General features: G+C 44.3%; 1 protein-coding gene and 1 pseudogene across 2 annotated transcripts; one reads left to right on the top strand and one right to left on the bottom strand.

Moving 5' to 3' along the window:
- Positions 1–536: 536 nt before the first annotated feature.
- LOC144676702 (uncharacterized) lies at positions 537–4,989 on the top strand. 2 transcript variants are annotated; one of them, XM_078537052.1, is made up of 3 exons: positions 539–593; positions 1,695–1,774; positions 3,320–4,989. In XM_078537052.1, exon 3 carries the CDS (start codon positions 3,429–3,431, stop codon positions 4,299–4,301), a length of 873 nt encoding a protein of 290 aa, XP_078393178.1. In that variant the 5' UTR covers positions 539–593; positions 1,695–1,774; positions 3,320–3,428; the 3' UTR covers positions 4,302–4,989. The 2 variants fall into 2 exon arrangements, with proteins under 2 accessions (XP_078393179.1, XP_078393178.1); XM_078537053.1 differs by lacking the exon at positions 1,695–1,774 and having other exon boundaries at positions 537–593.
- Positions 4,990–8,175: 3,186 nt separating this feature from the next.
- On the bottom strand, positions 8,176–22,329 carry LOC144676701 (uncharacterized; annotated as a pseudogene).
- Between the last annotated feature and the right edge of the window lie 15 nt (positions 22,330–22,344).

Consider the following 22,344-nt stretch of genomic DNA (forward strand, 5'->3'; position numbering starts at 1 on the left):
CCCCTCCCCCCCCCTCCCTCCCCTCCTCCCCCCTCCTCCCTATTTTTAAGCCTAGTTCTAGATTCCCTATCAGAGGAAAACATCCTTCAGCATCCACCCTGTCAAGCACCCTCAGAATCTTACATGTTTCAGTAAGATCACCTCTCGTTCTTCAAAACTCCAATGAGTATGGGCCCAATGTGCTCAACGTTTCCTCATAAAATAAACCCCCTAATCGCAGGAATCAGCTGAGAGAAGCTGAACTGCTTCCAATGCAAATCTGTCCCTGCTTAACTAATCCTGGACCAGGCAGCAGGAGGAGAGAATGTTGTGAACTTGTGTCCTGGACTGACAGGGATGGATTTTGGAAACTCCTTTTACAGGGGGTTAGAAGGACAGGATTTACACACAGCAAACTCAAACCAACAGAAAAGCTGTCTCCACTGAAATTCAAACCTTGACTGAATATTATGACATTTATAATCTCCTGTGCAGCAAGTTAGAAAATGTGAAGATTACCAGATTTTTCTCTGACTCCAGTGTTTCTGATATCTTTCCAGCTGCAGACTCCAGCAGGAGATTTTAAATTTGGAAACAGTGAAATTGTTTCAGAGGTGAGTATTATTGAGCATTCATCTACCATTTAGATCTCTTAGTGCTGTGTTCTGATTCCATAGCTTTGGGGCTGGTGTGGATCCTTTACTGTGGATCTGAATTGCTGTTTCACCCCTGCCCTCGCCAATCACCTCTCTGTCACTCTGCCATTGTCTAACTTCCCCTGCCTCTAATAATGGGTATATTTTAACCATATTTGGTATTTTACTGTTATTTCTGCCAACCGTGTCTACATGAGGTTTTCACTGCTGCCCAACTCTTGTCTATACACCGCTGATCTACCAGCTTTATCTTCCCTTGGTCAGGAATTGTCTTTCCTGTATTTCTCTCCCACTTCTGAGCTTATATTAACTGTCAAATTCTGCTTCATTTGTATTCACTGTAATTCATTCTTTACACCCTGAAACATTGACTGCTTTCCCCTCTCCACAGTTACTGCCTGATCTGCTGAATATTTTGAGCATTTGTTCTTGATATTTCATATTTCTAGTAGCTGCAGTATTTTGTTATTATGTTATTTCAGACATCGCTCACAGAACTGAGTCTAGAAATGCAGACGGACCGATTAAGAGCTGGTTTCTATCTCTCAGGGTGTGTGTTGGTTGCAGCAGTTGGTCTCTAGCCTCCAGTGTTGGTCCTTTTTCATCAAGTCATAGAATCATTGAATGATGACAATACAGATGGAGGCTATTTAACCTGTCATGCCCATGCAAGAGCAAATCAACTAGTCGCAGTCTGCTGCATTTTCCTCATAGCTGAGGAATTTTTTTTCTCTTCATGGCCTTATCCAATTGAAAGCCTTTGTTGCATCAGTTTGAGCTGGAGTGGAGATGGAGGAGAAGCTGCTGGGTTTAACCCCAAGGACTTTGGAACCCAGTCGGACCCAGCAATTTCCATTGTGAAATTGTCGAGAGAGGTAGATTCCAGGAGAGATCAGGTTGCTAAACAGACACTGTCCATACAATGTAAAGGGATATTGTTTTAGGAGCAAATATTTATGTAGATGCTTTTAATCTATTTTACAAAAACATATTTAAAAATTTATTCTTGGGATTTGGGTGTCATTAACAAGACCTGTAGCATATATTGCCAAACCCCAGTTACCTGTGGGGAAGATGATGTTTGACCTTCTTGAACCGCTGCAGTCTGTGTGGTGAAGATGCTCCCACAATGATGCTAGGTAAGATGTTACAGATTATTCACCCAGCAATGGTGAAGGAATGGTGATATATGTCCAAATCAGCAACAATAATTTGTATTTATATAGCACCTTTAATGTATTAAATGTTCCAAGGCATTTCACGGAAATGTTATGAAGCAACATTTGACACCAAGCCTCACAAGGAGATATGAGGGCAGGTGAACAAAAGCTTGGTCAGAGAGGTAGGTTTTAAGGATTATCCTAACATAGGAAAGCGAAGTAGTGAGCAGGAGAGATTTAATGAGGAACATCCAGAAGGAACTGCAAGAACAGCCACTGATGGTAGAATGATCCATATTGACCGGAATTAGAAGAGAGCAGATATCTTGGAGGGTTGTGTGTTTGGAGGAGATTACAGAGATAGGGAGGGGCACGACCAGGGAGGATAACAAGGATGAGAATTTTCAAATTTAGCTGCTTCTTAAATGGGAGCCTTTGTAGGTCAGTGAGCACAGGGAGGATGGGCGTCTTGGTGTGATTAGGCACACGGGCAGCAGAGTCTGGAACAACCTCAATATCACTGGGAAGTTGAATGTGAGAGGCCGGCAACAGTGCAGTAAGTCCAGAAATAACAGAAATAGGGATGATCACAGCCACAGAAGGATTTGAAAACAAGGACGACAGTTTTAAAATTTCAGTGCTTATTAAGCAGGAGCCTTTATAGGTCAGTGAGCACAGGGTGGTGGGTGAAAAAAACTTACTGCAAGTAAACACACGGGCAGCAGAGTGTTGTATCACCTCAAGATTACAAAGAGGGTGAATGTGGGGGGCCAGCCTGGGGTGTGTTAGGATTGTTAAGTCTTGAGGAAATAAAACAATGGATGAGTGTTTCAGAAGCAAATGATCTGAGACGAGGGTGGAGTCGGGCAATGTTACTGAGGTGGAAATTGGTGGTCTTGATGATGATGTGGATATGTGGTCAGAAGCTCATCTCAGGGTCAAACACTACACCAAAGTTGTGAACAGTCTGGTTCTGCCTCAGACAGTTTCCGGGGAGAGGGATGGAGTTGGTGGTTAGGGAGTGGAGTTTGTAGCAGGGACTGAGGACAATGGCTTTGGTCTTCCCGATATTTAAATGGGAGGAAATTTCTGCTAATTCGATCAGGGTGCTGTGTGACTTGGAGGGGATCTTGAAGTTGATGGTGTTCACATACACCTGCCACCCTGGTCTTTCTGGTTGATGCAGGTTGAGGTTTTTGGAATTTTTGTCAAAGTTCTGGCCAAGTTGTAGACATATAAAATCCCTCTCCTTCAGCCCCTGCCTCTCTTGCCCCTCTCACGCTCTGTCCTCCTGTGGACACTAGAGTCTTGTGAGACCCAGACCGGGTGGCAGGTTCACTTCCCTGAAGGACATTAGTGAATCAGTTGGTTTTTTACGACATTCCAGTAGTTTTCATGGCCACTTTTCCCTGGTGTCAGCCGCACAAATTACCGGATTCATTCAGCTCAATTTCACAATCTGCCTTTGTGTTTTACTGGTTTCACTCTCACTCCCTTTTTATCTGTTTTAAATCAATTTCACAGGATATTAGAAGTGGAGGATTTGCAGTTGGGAAACTCAAACCAAACATCACATCAGGATCTGACGGAGTCGTCCAATTTATTGTAACCCGAATATCATCGGATTTTAAACATGGAAGGAAAAAGTACCATCCACAATAGAGAGAAACCATGGAAATGTGAGGACTGTGGGAAGGGATTCAGTTACCAGTCTAAGCTGGAAACTCATCGACGCGCTCACACTGGGGAGCGGCCGTTCACCTGCTCTGAATGTGGGAAGGGATTCACTCAGTCGTCCACGCTGCTGACACACCAGCGAGTTCACACTGGGGAGAGGCCGTTCACCTGCTCCAAGTGTGGGAAGGGATTCATTAATTTAACCAACTTGCTGACACACCATCGAGTTCACACTGGGGAGAGGTTGTTCAGCTGCTCTGAATGTGAGAAGCGATTCACTCGGTCAGCTGACCTGCTGACACACCAGCGAGTTCACACTGCGGAGAGGCCATTCACCTGTTCTGAATGTGGGAAGGGATTCACTCTGTCATCTGACCTGCTGACACACCGACGAATTCACACCGGGGAGAGGCCATTCACCTGCTGCATGTGTGGGAAGGGATTCACAAGATCATCCCATCTACTGAGACACCAGCAAGTTCACACTGATGAGAGACCTTTTAAATGCTCGGACTGTGACAAGTGCTATAAAAGTTCTGAGGACCTGATGTCCCATCGACGTGCTCACACTGATGAGAGACCATTCAGGTGTTCTCACTGTGGGACTGGGTTCAGGCGATCATCTGACCTCATTGCACACCAGCGCATTCATACTGGGGAGAGGCCTTTCATCTGCTCAAAGTGTGGGAAGGGATTCACTCAGTCATCCAACCTGCTGAGACACCAGCAAGTTCACAATGGGAAGAGACCATTCACCTTGTCCTTGTGTGGAAAGGGATTCACTCAGACAGCCACCTTTCTAACATCCCATCGAGTTCTCACTGAGTGACAGAAGGGATTCACTCAGCCATCCTATTCGCTGAAACAACAGCAAGTTCACAGTGTGGAGGGACATTTAAATGCCCATATCATGGGAAATCCTACAAAGGTTCCCGCAAGTGATATCCAATCAAAATGTTCACATCGCCAGGAACTGTTCAGGTGCTCTCACTTTAGAACTGGGTTTAGGATTTCATCTCAACTCACTGTACACCATAAACTAGTGAGTTCATAGTGGGGAAAGGCCGTTCACCTGCTGTGGGAAAGGATTTTCTCACTTATCCCACCTGCTAGTCACTAGTGACTTCACAAGTAACTACAGAAATTGAATTTTGCTGTTAATCACATCCAGGACTGAACCATGTTCATTGAGATCTGTTGGTGCTGATGTTCATCAACACCAGCCCTGTTATGGGTGTTAATATTGAGGATAAATGTCAAATAAATCAGCACTACATTACATAGAGTATCAATTATTTTTAATATCTCTAACTCACGTTAGTTCCTTTTGAAGGTTTGTCCCTCTCCCCTGTCTCCTCCATCCTCAGCACCAACAACAAGTATGAGGAGCTCATTGAGCTTCTTTGTCACTAAGATTGAGACAGTCTGATCAATTGCCTCTGCTGCTTCTCTCCCTCCCACTATCCCACTGGGCCATACTGCCTCTAAAGTTCTCCCTTTTCCGAGTCCTGAACCTTCATATTTCTCTAGTTTCCCTCCCATTTCCTCTCATGCCCCCCCAGGGATCATCTTGTCCATGAGACCTATTTCTGCTCCATCAACCCTATTCCCTCAAAATTCCTGACCACCCAACTTCCCCATGTATACTGACTTTCTTAATGGTTCTCTCTTTAAATACTGCCCCTCTTTCCTTCATATCTGCCATCATCACCCCCTCCTCAATAAAAACAATCCTTCACCTCAGCCGTTGTAAACTACTGCCCCTTCGCACCACCCTTTCCTCTTCAAGGTCTTTCTTACCTCCCAAATCCATGCCCCTCTTTCCTACAACTCAATCTTTGAATCCCTCCAATAAGATTTCTGTCTCTGCCATAGTATCCAAACAACCCTAATTGAAGTCACAAATTACATCTTATTTGAGTGTGACAAAGGTAAACTACCCATCATTGTCCTTCCTGGCCTGCCTGCAGTCTCTAACATCATTGATCAAACCATCCTCCTGCAATGTCTCAGCACTGTTATTCAGCTGGAAGGGACTGCACACTCCTGATTCCTTTCTTATCTATCTAATTGTCATCAGAGGATAACCTGTAGAAACTGTGATTGTTTGAGTTATATTTTTACACACTTGCTCACTTAGTAAGTGATCAGGTGTTAATGAACTTTGACAAAATGTTCTGTTATCACGCTCATAATGACCGCATCTTGCAAACCAAGTCTTTCTAATTACACCAGCCCTTTTGGATAAAATCCAAAGAGAAGAGTAAAAATTTACAGTCCACCGAGCAAGCTCTTAGTCGTAAAACAAAATCTGATACTTCCCATTAAAATGCAAAGCATTATTGACCAGCTGTGGATTGCTCTGTTTCAAATTTATTGAAACAGACGCATTGCCAAGATTGGCTAACAGATCCATTGCTGGATGATGCGGATTGGGAGATGGATTTTGGCCTTTCTTATTTTGCAATCCTTATGTGATCAGAATCTCCTCCTCACTTCCCCAGATGCAGAGAAAGAAAAACTAAGACTGGGCCTCCAAAGGTGGCCGGGTCACCCACAATCCCGTGCGTCTCAGAAACCGCTCTATCTGCCGCGGGTTGGCGGGCAGTTACGCGCATGCTCGAAGGGTCCTGGCCTCTTTGAGGTTGTTCCCGGAGAGAAGCCGGAAGCGGCGGATAGTGAGAGTGGAGAATGTTCATTGTTTAATATTCGGCTCTGGGGCCGCACTCGGGATTTGTAAACCCCGCCACCCCCCCCCCCCCCCCACCCCGGGGTTTATTAACCCGCTCCCGACAGTGACCTCTCACCTGACAGCTCACAATGCCCGGCTGATTGAAGGCAGCTCCGGACCAATAGGAGAGGAGGCAGGATTGGAGGACCAAATAAGGAGCGGCTGATCCTCTAACCAATCGGAGAGAACGAGGGGGCGGGCCTGAGCCTGGACCTCCCTGATTGGCTGAAATTCCGCATCATTTTGAAAACTGATTTGTCTAAAATTCCAGTGCCCGGTGTAAAACATTAAAGATGATTTGTTGTTCTGAGCTGCATTATTTGGTAGAATTAGAGTGAAGGAGTGGGATTGATCCACAGCCTGAGTCACCAGTTTGAGGACAAGAGGAGAGAGAATCTGGAGAGGAGAAAAGAATAAGTTGGAGACTGGACACTGAATCTGGAACAATGAGCAGAGAGGGAGAGGAGTGTGTGGGACAGAGATTTATAGAATTGTGGGAATGAAAGGGGGGGGTGGAATGTTCCATAGAAACTAGAATTGTCTGTTCTGAATTTCTATACTGTATTTACAGTGATAACTTCTGTAAACTCCATTTACATGGGGTTAGAAGGGGAGGATTTGCAGGCAGGAATCTCAACAAGATCTTATGCAATCACTTCATTCATATATGGTCAGCTTCCAATTAGGAAACGAAAAATAATTAGATAAAAGCAAAATACTGCAGTTGCTGGAAATCTGAAACAAAAACAAAAATAGATGGAAAAACTCAGCAGGTCTGACAGAATCTGTGGAGAGGAATACAGTTAACGTTTTGAGTCTGTTTGACTTTTCTGATGAAGAGTCATACGGACTTGAAACGTTAACTGTATTCCTCTCCGTAGATGGTGTCAGACCTGCTGAGTTTTCCAGCTATTTTTGTTTTTGAAGGAGAAATAATTGTTTGTTTTGCCTGTGCATTTAAATTATCATTGAAATTGGAAAAGTACTGAGACACACGTATCAAAGTGAGAGTCTTTCAGTGAACTGTGTGTGGAAAGAGCTTTAACCAGTTTCACAGCCTGATAAAACCACAACAATCAAAGTGTGGAGAAACCACACATAAGTTGTGTGTGGACAAGGCTTCAATCGATCATCCAACCTGGAGAGACACCAAGAAACTTGCACCATGGAGAAATCAGGTATGATAGATCAGAAAGAAACAACAGAAAGTTGCAAGTCAGGGCTAGGACAATGGAAAACTTCAGGGACAGCTGGGCCAGGTGGGCTAGTGGAAGGGAGGGAAGCAGCAGAGGCAGCTGATCGGATTGTCTCAATCTTAGTGACAAAGAAGCTCCATGAACTCCTCACATTTGTTGTTGGAGGGGAGGATGAAGGAGACAGGGGAGAGTTAAAACCCGTCAAAAGGATCTAACTTGTGTTAGAGATATTAAAAAGAGACTCAATACACTGTGTACTTAACGCAACATGATTTATTTGACTTATATCAGCAAGTTAATTGCCATAATAAAAACTGGAAATGCTGGAAATGGTCAGCAGGTCTGACAGCGTCTGTGGAGAGAGAAACAGACTTAACATTTCAAGTTCACATGACTCTTTAGAGCTAAAGAGAAGTTGAAATGTGATGGAATTTATACTGTTTAAGGGGGCTGGAGCAAGTAAAGCAGGATAGGTCAGCAACAGGTGGAGGCTAAGGAGAGATAGACAAATATGTCATGGACAAAAGACAAAGGGAGTGTTAATTGCAGTGGTGAAGACTAAAGAATGTGCTGATAGTGGCACAAAGGTAAGAAGGCAGAATGTGTGAAGAGCAGAACAAGGGTCAGCATTCTGTGAAAGAACAACATAGAAACAAGTGACAGATGGCCTGTTGGGGGGAGGGGGAGACGCCATAACTGGGCTGGAGTTTATTAACATCAGCAGAAACAGACCCCAATGAACAAAGTTTATTGTCACATAGTCTTGTATGTGGTTAACATCAAAATTCAATCACTGTTGTTACTCATGAACTCGTTGGTGTTTCAGCAGGTCAGGTGACTGAGTGAATCCCTTCCCACACTTGGAGCAGATGAAAGGTCTCCCTCCAGTGTGCACTTGATGGTGTGACAGCAGGCTGGATGACTGAGTGAATCCCTTCCCACAGTCAGAGCAGGTGAACGGCCTCTCTGCAGTGTGAAGTCGCTGGTGTATCAGCAGGACGGATGAGCGAGTGAATCCCTTCCCACAACCCATGCAGGTAAACGGTCTCTCCCCAGTGTGAATTCACCGGTGCGTCAGCAGGCTGGATGACTGAGTAAATCCCTTCCCACACTCAAAGCAGGTGAATGGCCTCTCCCCAGTGTGAGTACGTCGGTGTGTCAGCAGGTGGGATTTAACTGAGAATCCCTTCCCACACTCAGAGCAGGTAAACGGCCTCTCCCCAGTGTGAACCCGCTGGTGCGTCAGCAAGTCAGATGACCGAGTAAATCCCTTCCCACACTCTGAGCAGGTGAATGGTCTCTCCCCAGTGTGAACCCGCTGGTGTGTCAGCAGGTTGGATGACTGAGTAAATCCCTTCCCACACTGGGAGCAGGTGAACGGCCTCTGCCCAGTGTGAATGCGTCGATGAATTTCCAGCAAAGACGGGGTTATGAATCCCTTTCCACAGTCCCCACATTTCCACTGTCTCTCCCCACTGTGAACGGTGTTTTTTCCTTCCATTTCAAAATCTGATAATATTCAGGTTACGATAAATTGGGTGACTCTGTCAGATCCTGATTTGATGTTTGATTTGAGTTTCCTGACTGAAAATCCTTCCCTTCTAATGCCCTGTGAAATGGATTTAAAATAGAAAAAAAGTGTGAGGGAGAACCCAGATAAACAGGTTGTGAAATTGAGCTGAATGAATCTGGCAATTTGTGGCACTAGCAAAAAGTGGCCATAAAAGCTGCTGGATTGTAATAAAAACCGAACTGGATCAGTAATGCCCTTCAGGAGGGAACCTGCCATGCCTGATCTGGGCCCACACAAGACTCTGGTCTCCATAAGAGGAGGCTGATAGAAAGAGAGAGAGAGAGAAGCACAGAATTGTTACAGTGCAGAAGGATTCCATTTGGCCCATCATGTCTGCACTGGCTCTCCGAATGAGCATTTCATCTAGTGCCTTTCTCCTACCTTCTCCCGTAACCCTGCAGATAGTTTATTTTCAAATAATCATCTAATTCCTTCTTGGATACTTTTATGGATACTCCAACACAATCTCAGGCAGTGCATTCCAGACCCTAACTACTTGCTGTGTGAAAAAGTTTTTTCTCATATAATTTTTGCTTCTTTTACCAATCAGCTTAAATCTGTGTCCTCTGGTTCTCGATCCTTCTGCCAACGGGAACAGTTGCTCTCTGTCTATTCATGCTTTTCAATACGTCTATCAAATCTCCTCTCAGCCTTCTTTTTTCCAAGGAGAACCATCCCAACTTCTCCAATCTATCTTCATAACCGAAATCTCTCATCCCTGGATCCATTCTTGTAAACCTCCTCTGCACTCCCTCCAGTGCCTTCACATCCTTCCTGAAATGCAGTGCCCAGAATACTCCAGCTGAGGTCTAACCAGTGTAGTACACAAGCTCAGCATAACCTCCTTGCTCAAGTATTCTGTGCCCCTATTAATAAAGTCCAAGATACCATATGTGCTATTAACTAATCTCTTAAACCGTCCTGCCACCTCTAATGATTTATGCACATAGACACCCAGGTCCCTTATGCTTCTGCACCCCCTTTGGTGTTGTACCCTTTATTTTATATTGTCTCTCCAAGATTTTCCAAACGAAATGCATCACCTCAGACTTCGCTGCATTAAATTTCATCTGCCATTATTCAGCCCTTTCCATTAACTTGTCTATGTCGTTTTGAAGTTCTATGCCATCCTCCTCACAGTTTACAATGCTTCCAAGTTTTGTATCGTATGTAAGTTCATAATATTGCTGACTATACACCAAGGTTTAAATCATTTATCTGTCAGGAAAAACAAGGGTTCCAATACCGACCCCTCGGAAACTCCACTACAAATCTTCCTCCAGCCCGGAAAACATCCATTAACCATTACTCTTTATTTCCTGTCATTCCGCCAATTCTGTATCCATGTTGTTGCTGTCCGTTTTATTCCATGAGTTATAACTTTTCTCACAAGTCTGTTGTGTGACACTGTATCAAATGCCTGGAAAGAGGTGGAGAAGCAGCAGGCGAAGTTGTTTCTAAGAGGCGGGACTGGAGGACTGATGAAGTCATCTAGTTCTCCCACCAATCAGAGTGCCTGTTAAGGGCGGGGTTTGCAGAACTAAGTGGGCGGGGCTGAGCGGTGAACCCCCTCTGGCTGCCTGGCCCAGTATTGCCCCTTATAAATATGGCGGCTGCACATTGCCCCCTATGAAGATGGCGACCGTGAACCCGGGGCCACCAACCGGAAATGCCGCCCCGAAGTGTGGCCAACGCATGACAAGTAGGTTCCTTTTCTGGTACTTGAGGCCTCCACTGGGTGTTTATCAAGCCTTTCCACCCATTCCGCCGCCTCCATTATCCTCCTACAATCGACTGTTACTCACCTGTTGCAGAGTCGAGATGACTCCCTCCCGGCGCCTTCAGCACCCACAATACGCATGCTCTAGCCACAACCCGGTAATGCGCCTGCGCAATGGCCTCCTGCAGTGAGTATAGGGCATATTCTCTTTCGACGCGAATGCTGGGTAAGAACCCCGCCATTTAAAGGCGATATTGTTGAAATGAAAATTCCGTTTAGTGATCCAATTACGACTGGGGCCATAGGGCCAAGATATAAAATTATTAAAACAATTAGTATAGAATACTAAACTTAAAAGAAGTGGCTGCAGAGAGTCGATCCATCATTTATAATCCTCCAAAATTCCTCAAATTCTGGAAAGGTCCTAATGGTTTGGAAACTAGCTAATGTAATATCGTTATTCAAGAAAATATGGAGACAGAAGCAGGAATTTTCAGGGCCATTAGCCTAACATGCGTCATAGGGAAATTGCTAGAATCCATCATTAAGGAGTTTATAGCACGATACTTAGAAAATCATAACGTGATCAGGCAGAGTCAATATGGCTTTGTGACGGGAAATCATACTTAACTAATTTATTAGAGTTTTTTGAGGGAGTAACAAGCAACGTGGAAAAAGGGGGAGCCTGTAGATGCGGTGTACTTGGATTTCCAAAAGCCATTTAATAAGGTGCCACATCAAAGCTTCCTACACAAGATTAGAGAACATGGTGTAGAAGATAAAATATTAGCATTGGCGAAGGCTGGTTAGCTAACAGGAAGCAGAGAGTAGGGATAAATGGCTCTCTTTCAGGATGGCAAGATGTGACTACTGGAGTGCCACAGGGTTCAGTGCTGGGGCCTCAACTTTTATAATCTGCATCAATGATTTGGATAAAGGGACTGAATTTATGGTTTCTATATTTGCCAATGACACCAAGATAGGTAGATCTTAAAAGAAGTGGCAGCACAGATTGCAGATACATTGGTTATAGTCTTCCAAATTTCCTTAGGTTCTGGAAAGGTTCCCACGGATTGGAAAATAGCAAAAGCAACATTGTTATTCAAGAAAGGAAGGAGGCAGAAAGCAGGAAACGAAAGGCCAGTTAGCATAACATCTATCATAGGGAAAATGATAGAATCCATTATTGAGGAGGTTAAAGCAGGATACTTAGATAATCAAGATTTGATCAGGTAGAACCAACATGGCTTTGTGAAAGGGAAATTGTGTTTAACTAATCTGTTAGAGTTTTTGATGAAGTAACATTCAAGGTGGATACAGGGAAACCAACAGATATGGTGTACTTGGATTTGCAGAAGGCATTTGATAAGGTGCCACATAAAAGGTTGTTGCACAATATAAAGGCACATGGTGTAGGAGGTAACATATTAGCATAGATAAATGATTGGTTGGCTAACAGTAAGCAGAAAGCAGGGATAAATATGTCTTTTTTGGATTGGCAAGCTGTAACTAGCGGAGTGCCACAGGGATCATTGCTGGGTCCTCAACAATTTACAATCTACATCAATGATTTGGATGAAGGGTCCGAATGTATGGTAGCTAAATTTGCTGATGACATGAATAGAGATAGGAAAAGAAGTTGTCAAGAGGAAGTCGAGAGTCTGCAAAGTTATATGGACAGGTTAAGTGCGTGGGCAAAAATTTGACAGATGGAGGATAACGTGGGAAAATGTGAACTTGTCCACTCTGGCAGGAAGAATAGAAAAACAGTCTTCAATACAAGTGGAGAGCAGAACTCAGTAGTACAGAGGGCTCTGGTCCTCGAACCCATTCTGCCATTTAATAAGATCATGGCTTATCTGATTTTGGCCTCAACTTCACGTTCCAGCTACCCCCGATAACCTTTGGCTCCCTTGTTAGTCAAGATTAGCCAAGTTCCTCAGGGTAGTGTCCTAGGCCCAATCATCTTCAGCTGCTTCATCAATGACAGACCTTCCATCATAAGGTCAGAAGTATGGATGTTCGCTGATGATTGTACACTGTTCAGAACCATTTGTGACTCCTCAAATACTGAAATATCCATGTCCAAATGCAGCAAGACCTGCACAATATCCAGGCATGGGCTGACAAGAGGCAAGTAACACTTACACCATACATCTGCCAGGCAATGACCATCTCCAACAAGAAAGAATCTAACCTCTAGATTCAAGGGCATTACCATCAGTGAATCCCCCACTGTCAACATCCTGGGGATTACCATTGACCACATCATTGAAGATATAAATACTGTGGTCACAAGAGCAGGTCAGAGGCTTGGAATCGTGTGGCAAGTAACTCAACTCCTGACTTCCCAAAGTCTGCCCACCACTGACAAGACACAAGTCTGGAGTGTAATGAAATACTCCCCACTTGCCTGGATGAGTGCACCTCCAACAACACTCAAGAAGCTCGAAACCATCCAGGACAAAGCAGCCCGCTTGATTGGCACCCCATCCACATACATTGACTCCCTCCATCACCTAAGTACAGTGGCAGCAGTGTGTACCATCTACAAGATTCACTGCAGAAACTTACCAAGGGCTCCTTAGGCAGCACCTTCCATACCCTATAAGTGATCTAGAAGGACAAGGGCAGCAGATAGATGGGAACACCACCACCTGGAAGTTCCCCTCCAAACCACTCACTATCCTGACTTAGAAATATATCGCCTTTATTTCACTGTTGCTGGGTCAAAATCCTGTAACTCCCTCCCTAACAGCACTGTGGGTATACCTACGCCACATGGACTGCAGTAGTTCAAGAAGGCAACTCACCACCACCTTCTCAAGGGCAATTAGGGATGGGCAACAAATGCTGGTCTAGCCAGTATCACCCACATCTCATGAATGAATAAGAAAAAATCTACTACTGCCTTTAAAATATTCATTGACTCTGCCTCCACTGTTCTCTGGGGAAGAGAGTTCCAAAGATTCACAACCGGCCGAGAGAAAAAAATTCTTCTCATCTCCATCTTAAATGGGAGACCCCTTATTTTAAAATGTGCCCCCCTCGTTCTAGTTTCTCCCACGAGGGGAAAGATCCTTTCAGCATCTACCCTGTCAAGTCCTCTCAGGATCTTATATGTTTCAGGAAGATCACCTCTCCATTTTCTAAATGCCAATGGATACAGGCCCAGCCTGTCCAACCTTTCTTCATAAGATAACCCCCTTCATCCCAGGAATCAACCAAGTTTACCTTCTCTGAACCGCTTCTAATGCAATTATATCCTTTCTTAAATAAGGAGACCAATACTGTACACAGTACTCCATATGTGGTCTCACCAATGGCCTGTAGAACTGTAGTGAAACATCCCTACTTTTATATTCCATTCCCCTTGTAATAGGCAACAACATTCCATTTGCCTTCCTAATCGCTTGCTCTACCTGCAGACTAACCTTTTCTGATTCATTTACCAGGGCTCTGTCTCTCTGCCTCAGAGCTCTGCGGCCTCTCTCCATTTAAATAATATTCTGCTTTTCTATTCTTCCCGCCAAAGTGGCAAGTTCACTTTTCCTACATTATACTCCGTTTGCTTGTCCACTCTCTCTAAATAGAAGAGGTTCTATACAAATAGTATATTTTTATCCTGATATATAAATATACTTACATATAAATAGTTGAGTTACATAAATATGTGAGGCTCCAGAACTGATGCCTGAGGCACTCCACTCATCACAGCTTGTCAACCTGAAACAGACCCACTTATTGCTACACTCTGCTTCCAGTTAGCTAACCAATCCGCTATCCATGCTAATATGTTGCTCCCTACACCATGAGTTCTTATTTTGTGTCGTAACCTTAGTGGCATGTCACCTAATAATTCTCTGGGTATTGGTGGATGGAGTTGCAGAGGGCAATTGAAGCAGGACGTGAGGAGAGGAAACCATATAAAAGTTCACTCATGATCTTTAGGGAAGGAAATCTGCCATCCTTACCTGGCCTGGCCTACACGAGACATCAGACCACAGCAATGTGGTTGACTCTTAACTACCTTCAAATGGCAATTAAGGATGGGCAACAAATGTTGGCATTGCCTGCAATATCCATCCCAGGAAATATATTTTAAAAAGGAGTGACAAATGGATATTCTTCAGACTATCCAGTTCTCTCCCAGGGTTGGTGTTTTGACCATTGCTCTTCTCAATATAAAGGAATGATCGGGTTTCGCTTTATGGGTTTAAAATCAAAATCTCCAGATGATTTTACAATAGGAAATGGGCAGAACAGTGAAGAGGAATATAAGTGACTCACTGTGAATACACAGGTTAGTAACTGGTGCAGGTAACATGTCAGACTATATTTAACACACAAAATATGAGGTGATATATTTCCTGAATTAAAAAGCTAAAATATTCACTAAATGCTTATGGTTTAGAAGGACTGGAGAAATAGAACAGTAAAGACAGGGAAGATTCTAGTTTACATTTTCTTATTAATAAACACACTGAGGAGGTTTCATGTCAGCAACTTTAATACCTTCTTAAGAAATACAGAAATAAAGCAATGAGCAAATTCACGTTCTCTACTCTATCTTATATTGTTCCATCAATCTGAGTAAACATCCAAGTCCCAAGTGTCACAGAGAGTCATAGAGGTTTACAGCACAGAAGAAGGCCCTTCGGCCCATCACATCTGCGCCAGTCAAGCAAGTATCGAACTATTCTATTCCCATTTTCCAGCACTAGGCCCATAGCCTTGTATGTATGGCATCGCAAGTGCACATCTAAATACTTTTAAATGTTATGAGGGTTTCTTCCTCTACCACCCTTTCAGGTGGTGAGTTCCAGATTCCCACCACGCTTTGGGTGAAAAATTTCTTCCTCACATCCCCTCTAAACCTCCTGCCCCTTACCTTAAATCTATGCCCCCTGGCTATTGATCCCTCCACCACAGGGAAAAGTTCCTTCCTGTCTACCCTATCTATGCCCCTCATAATTTTATACACCTCAATCATGTCCCCCCTCAATCTCCTCTGCTGCAGGGAAAATAACCCCAGTCTATCCAATCTCTCCTCACAACTAAAACTCTCCAGCCCAGACAACATCCTGGTAAATCTCTTCTGCACTCACTTTAGTGCAATCACATTCTTCCTATAATGTGGATTCCAGAACTGCACACAATACTCTAACTGTGGCCTAACCAGCATTTTATACAGTTCCAGCATAACCTCCCTGCTCTTATATTCTATGCTTTGGCTAATAAAGGCAAGTATCCCATATGCCTTCTTATCCACTTGTCATGCTATCTTAAGGGACCGGTGGACATGCATACCAAGGTCACTCTGATCCTCAGTACTTCCCAGGGTCCTACCATTCATCGTTTATTCCCGTGCCTTGTTTGCATCACCTCACACTTATCCGGGTAAATTCCATTTGCCACTGATCAGCCCATCTGAACAGCCTGTCTATATCCTCCTGTTATCTAAGGCTATCCTCCTCACGATTTACCAACCAACCAATTTTCATGCCATCCGCGAACTTACTGATCAACCCTCCTACATTCAAGTCTAAATCGTATATATATACCACAAACAGCAAGGGACCCAACACCGATCCCTGTGGAACCCCACTGGACACTGGCATCCAGTCACAAAAACACCCCTCGACCATCACCCTCTGCTTCCTGCCACTCAGCCAATTCTGGATCCAATTTGCCAAATTGCCTTGGATTCCATGGGCTCTTATCTTCGTTATCAGTCTCCCATGCGGGACCTTATGAAAAGCCTTGCTGAAATCCAAGTAGACTACGTCAAATGCATTACCCTCATCTACACACCTGGCCACCTCTTCGAAAAATTCAATCAAATTGGTCAGACATGACCTCCCCTTAAAGAAACCATGCTGACTGTCCTTGATTAATCTCTGCCTCTCCAACTGTAGATTAATTCTGTCCCTCAGAATTGCTTCCAATAGTTTCCCCACCACTGAGGTTAGACTGACTGGCCTGTTGTTCCCTGATTTATCCCTTCCTCCCTTCTTGAATAATGGTACCACATTGGCTGTCCTCTGGCACTTCTCCTGTGGCCAGAGAGGAATTGAAAATTATTGCCAGCATCCCTGCTATCTCCCCCCGTGCCTCACTCAACAGCCTGGGATATAATTCATTCGGGCCTGGAGATTTATCTACTTTTAAGCCTGCCAGACCATTTAGAACCTCCTCCCTTTCAATGCTAATTTCTTTAATTATATCACAGTCCTTCTGCCTGATTTCCATACCCACGTCGTCCCTCTCACTTGTGAACACCGACTCAAAGCATTCAAACCCTACCTACTTCTTCTGGCTCCACACACAAATTACCACTATGGTCCTTAATGGGTCCTACTCTTTCCCTAGTTATCCTCTTACTCTTAATGTACTTGTAAAATAACTTTGGATTTTCCTTTATTTTATCTGCCAATGTTTTTTCATGCCCCCTTTTTGCTCTCCTAATCTCCTTTTTAAGTTCCCCCCTACACATTCTACATTCCTCTTGGGCTTCCGCTGTTTTGAGCCCAGGGTATCTGCCATAAGCCTCGCTTTTTCTCTTTATCCAATCCACAGTCACTTACATGGTCAGCCAGCTGGATGGAACCTCGGGCACCCTGAGCTTGATCTCCGGTATCTTCAGTCCTGATTGCCCCCTTACATCAGAACCCTCCACTTTTGTACTCTGTAGTGATCCAGCTCTGGCCCCTGACTCTTTGTCTCCTCTGTTGGGTTTTGGCAGGAAGTGAGGAAAAGACAGCTGGAATTTCTCTAATCCGTGACTTACAAGGACACCTTCCCTCGTTCCCAGCAGTTATTTTTCTTCAGTAATTTTCTCATTCTCCCTAAACTCCCCTGCCTACTCGTAATTCTGTTATTTCTTATAGTTTTACAATTATAGGTATAAACATCACAGATGATAATCTAATCGATTCCATTCCTCACTTTGTTTACATTTCTGCTATGGTTAATAACAGACAAACTCTGTCCTTTCCCCTGATCTGATTAGAGTTTCCAATGAGTCGATTCTGTGGAATGAAATGTCTTCTCAGTGTTTCCGTGGTGACCTGTCTGCAGTGAAGAGTCTGTTTGAGTTCCTAACTCTGACTAAACTTCTCTATCCCACAATATACGTTCTAATCAGACATTGGATGTCAATGTATTTTAGTCATGTTGTGTTAATATCTCTAAAACCTACAAGGGATTCAGAGACACAAACTTTTAACAGTGGGAGGACAAGTTGGTAAAGTGGTTAAAAAGCAAATGGGATCCTGGGTTTTATAATTCGGGGTGTAGAGTTCAAAAGGACAGAGGTCATGTAAACCTGTGCAAATCATTGGCTAGGCTGCGGTTAGAATATTGAGTCAAGTTTTGGGGATCTTACACCAGGAAGGATGTCAAGGCCATGGAGAGGGTACAGAAGAGAGTCACAGAGAAGTCCCAGGGAAGAGAGGCTTTAGTTATCAGGAGAGATTAGAGAAACTGGGCTCTTTTCATTAGAACAAAGGCTGATTGGAGATCTGAGGGAGAGGTTCAACATTTCATCAGGTAAATGAGGAAAAACTGTTTCCACCAGTCGGTGAGTCAGTAACTAGAGGACATCAAATTCAAATCATCACCAAAAGACTCAGAACCAGGAATGAGATATGGAGCAGTCTGTACAATAATGTCCAGGACACTCACTGCCCCTCCGGCTCTCTGTCTACACTGTCCCATCAAACACTCCGAGGGCAGGTACACGGGTGTGTTACTGATACCTCCCCAGGGTATCCGGGCAAGGAGAGGCACTCTAGAAGGTAAGGGGAGCTGGAAGCTGTCCATGAGAGTGGCCAAGGTTCTGAGAACTGGAAAAATCCAAAGTAATGATGAGGTGTTAGCCATGGCTCAGAGTTTGCATTCTCATGTCTGAGTCAGGAGGTTGTGGGTTCAAATCCACCTCTAGAATTTGAACATAAAATCTAGGCTGACATTCCACTGCAGTACTGAGAGAGCCCTGAAATGTATGAGGTCCTGTCTTTCAGATGAGACTGAACGGGCAGGTGTAAGAGATCCATTGGGGCTATTTCAAAGAGCAGGAGATTTCTCCCCAGATTCTTGGTCAATATTTGTCCCTCAATCAATATCACTAAAGCAGACTATCTGGGTATTATCAACTTCTTGTCTGTGGGATCTTGCTGTGTACAAATGAGTTGCTGTATTTCCTACATTCCAACATCGACTGCACTTCAAAGGAATTTCATTGGCTGTAAAATGCTTTGGGACATCCTGATGTCATGAAAGGCTCTGCAGAAATACAAATCCTACTTTAACAGAGGAGAAAAGGCCCAAAAATGGAACAGTCAAGAACAGGATTTCAATTAATCTTCTCTTATCCTGGAGAAGACAAATATTCCACACACTGTGTTTGACACCAAGCTGGTTTATTTGATGTTTATCCAGAATATTAATCTCCAGCCCAGTTATTGGGGTCATTAACATCAGCAGAAACAAACACCAAGTATCAAAATGAACATGGTTCAGTTCTGGATGTGACTAACAGAAGCAATAATATCAAGATCGAAACCCTGCATTTACTTGTGAACTCGCTGGTGTCTCTGTAGGTGGGATTAATTAATGAATCTCTTCCCACATATGGAGCAGTTGAATGGCCTCTCCCCAGTGTGAACTTGTTGGTGTGTCAGGAGGCTGGATGACTGAGTGAATCCATTTCCACACACAGAGCAGGTGAACGGTTTCTCCCCAGTGTGGATACGTTGGTGTGTCAGCAAATCTGGTTTTCTTTTCAAGCTCTTCTCACAGTCAGAACATGTAAACGGTTTATCAGAATGAACAAGTTTGTGTGTCTGAAGGCAGGACAACCGAGTGAATCCCTTCTCACACATGGGGCAGGTGAACGGCCTCTCCCCAGTGTGAGTGCATCGATGAGCTTCCAGGTGGGATGGGGAACTGAATCTCTTCTCACAGTCCCCACATTTCCACGGTTTCTCCATGGTGTTGATGTCCTTGTGCCTCTCCAGGTTGGATGATCAGTTCACACTTCGACCAGACACAGAACACGTGTACAGTCTCTCCCCACTGTGAATGGTGTGATGTTTCCTCAGGCTCTGTGACTGGTTAAAGCTCTTGCCACAGTCAGTGCACTGGAACACTCTCACTCGAGTGTGTGTGTGTGTGTCTCGGTGATTTTCCAATTACACTGATGTTTGAAATCTTTTCCTGCAGCCAGAACAGACAAACATTTCTCCTTCCAGATTCAAAGGCCGTGATATTCAGGTCCTTATGAATCGAGTGACTCTGTCAGATCTTGATATGATGCTTGGTTTGAGTTTCCTGTCTGTAAATCCCCCTGTTTAAGGTTTTTACAAAAACAATCACCAAGGACAGAACAAACATTTCTCTTGCTTTGCGTTTGCTGTGTGTAAATCCTCTCCTTCTAATCCCTGATTTTGAGTTTCCAAAATCAACCACTGTCAGCCCAGGATACAAACCCTGAATTATTATTTGAAGGGGAAGGATGAACAGGGTTACAGGGAGAAGGCAGGGGAATGGCACGAGGTGAATTGCTTGTTCGGAGAGCTAGCACAGACATGATGGGCTGACTGGCCTCCTTCTGTGCTGTAACCATTCTGTGATTCTGTGAAATTCACAAATTCTCTCCTGTTTCCTGGCCCAGGATGATCGTGCGTGCGCCCTGCTCCACACTGTTCCCCTAACCCGGGCCTGTCACTGGGGAATGCCGGACCAGTGCAAACATGGATTTGGGGTTTGTGGCCTACAGAAAGTGTTTGTGAAGCATCCTCACCCTCCCGCCGGCTCCATCACTCCCTCTGTCTCCCCTCGACTGCTAACCGACTGCAGATACGAAAAACAAGTGCCATCCATGGCCATTACTCACACTGCACATGCTCCAAACCCTGTCTGAAACTGTGCCTGTGCACTGGTCTCCTGTGGTGTAGATAGGGGACATTCCCCACCGTGGGGAACGCTGGGCAAATGTCCCGTCACTGGAGGTCCCAGTTTGTGAATAGTCATTTTGTTCTGTGATGGGTGGAGGTTCGGGCTGGAGGGCCAATCAATATAATGAGGAGCAAAATTATACAGAAGCCCAAGTGCACAGACCCTCCATTATCCACCAGAAGGAATGGGGGTTAGTGAAGAATCGAGGGTCCCCCAAACAGCAGAAATAACAGCAAAATCTAACCCCGACAGTCAGATGTGAACTCACTGTTGTCTCAGCAGGTCGGATGAACGAGTGAATCTCTGCTCACACACACAACATTTAAACAGCTTCTCTCCAGTAACAATGCACTGAACCATTTGATCTTTTTAAACTGGGATGTTAACAGGTGGGAAAACTGGATGAAATCCCTTCACCTCTGTGAAGTTTCTGAACCGTTTCTCAGTGTGTCTGTCCTGCCGTGTCAGTAAATGGAGTGAGCAAGTTTATCCTTTTCCTCATGCAGTTGGTGAACACCCTCTCCCTGGCAGGACTGGACCAAGTTTCCAGCTCAGATGGGCAACTGAATCCGCCCGCAGTCAATATCAACAACAGCTTGCATTTGTATAGCGCCTGCACCATCCTGTTCCGATGACAATCTGCTCAATGGTTGTAAGATGGCTACATGTTGGTAACAGTTATTCAGGTGAAACTGAATACACTGTGTTTGAGCAGCAGTTTACAAAGTACAAAGAAGAATTTGATTCTGCACTATTGTCCATTGGGATGTAGGAGGGGCCTCATTTCTCTGATTCACATTCGTGTTTAAGCCAATTTGGAGCAGTGACCTTCCTGACCTTTCCAAACTGAGAATGACTCAAACCCACTGGGATAAATCCCCAAACCTGGAATCACAGAAAAATCCATCCAATCATCGATCTCCTATAGTCCCATTCTAGCCAATCATTAGCCTAGTAGGTTCTGTCTCTGGGAAGTGTTCCTGAGCCTCCCCCTATCGGCTTTTCACCCTGGGCTTGAGCACAAACGCAAACTGGGTGTCTGTTTCCATGGTGCTGAGGTAACCCAGGACCTTCATGGTGACGAGTGTTCTAACTGTGTCAAAGCTCAATGCTGGAAATTAGCAACAAGGATTTCTAATTGATAATATTCCCCAGGTTTACAAGAGCTCGCTGTATTTCCACAATCAAAGAAGAACTTCCGCTTGTTCTTTCCTTGGGATAATAAGGGAGTTTATACAACACCAAATCTACTTCTCACACATTCAAAACCTTGAGGCAGTAGAAAGTCCAAGGCAGTGCATCTCATTGCAGAGAGAATCTATTCAGAGAAATGTTTCTGACCATTTAACGCTTGCAATCCTAATTTCTCAAAATACCCTCAACAGCCCCATATTCTTACACAGCTCTCACTGTTCATTAATGTTTAACATGATCAGTCTCTCCTCAATCTTCCTATCGAAGTGTATCACCTCACATTTTTCTGTGTTGAATTTTGTCAGGCTTTGTGTCTCCCCAATCCAGCAGCCTGTTGATGTCCTCTTGAAGTTTCAGCAGGTTATTTGTAATTGTAAAGCTCTTCTCAGTCAGAGCATTTGCAACGTCTTTTATCAGAGTGAAGATGTTGATGTGTCAAGAGGTGGCTGAACAAGTAGATCCCTTCCAACACATGGAGCAGATTAACAGCAGCAGTAA

Source organism: Cetorhinus maximus, unplaced genomic scaffold (genome assembly GCF_964194155.1).
Source record: "Cetorhinus maximus unplaced genomic scaffold, sCetMax3.hap1.1 HAP1_SCAFFOLD_1828, whole genome shotgun sequence".
Classification (NCBI taxonomy): Eukaryota; Metazoa; Chordata; class Chondrichthyes; order Lamniformes; family Cetorhinidae; genus Cetorhinus; species Cetorhinus maximus.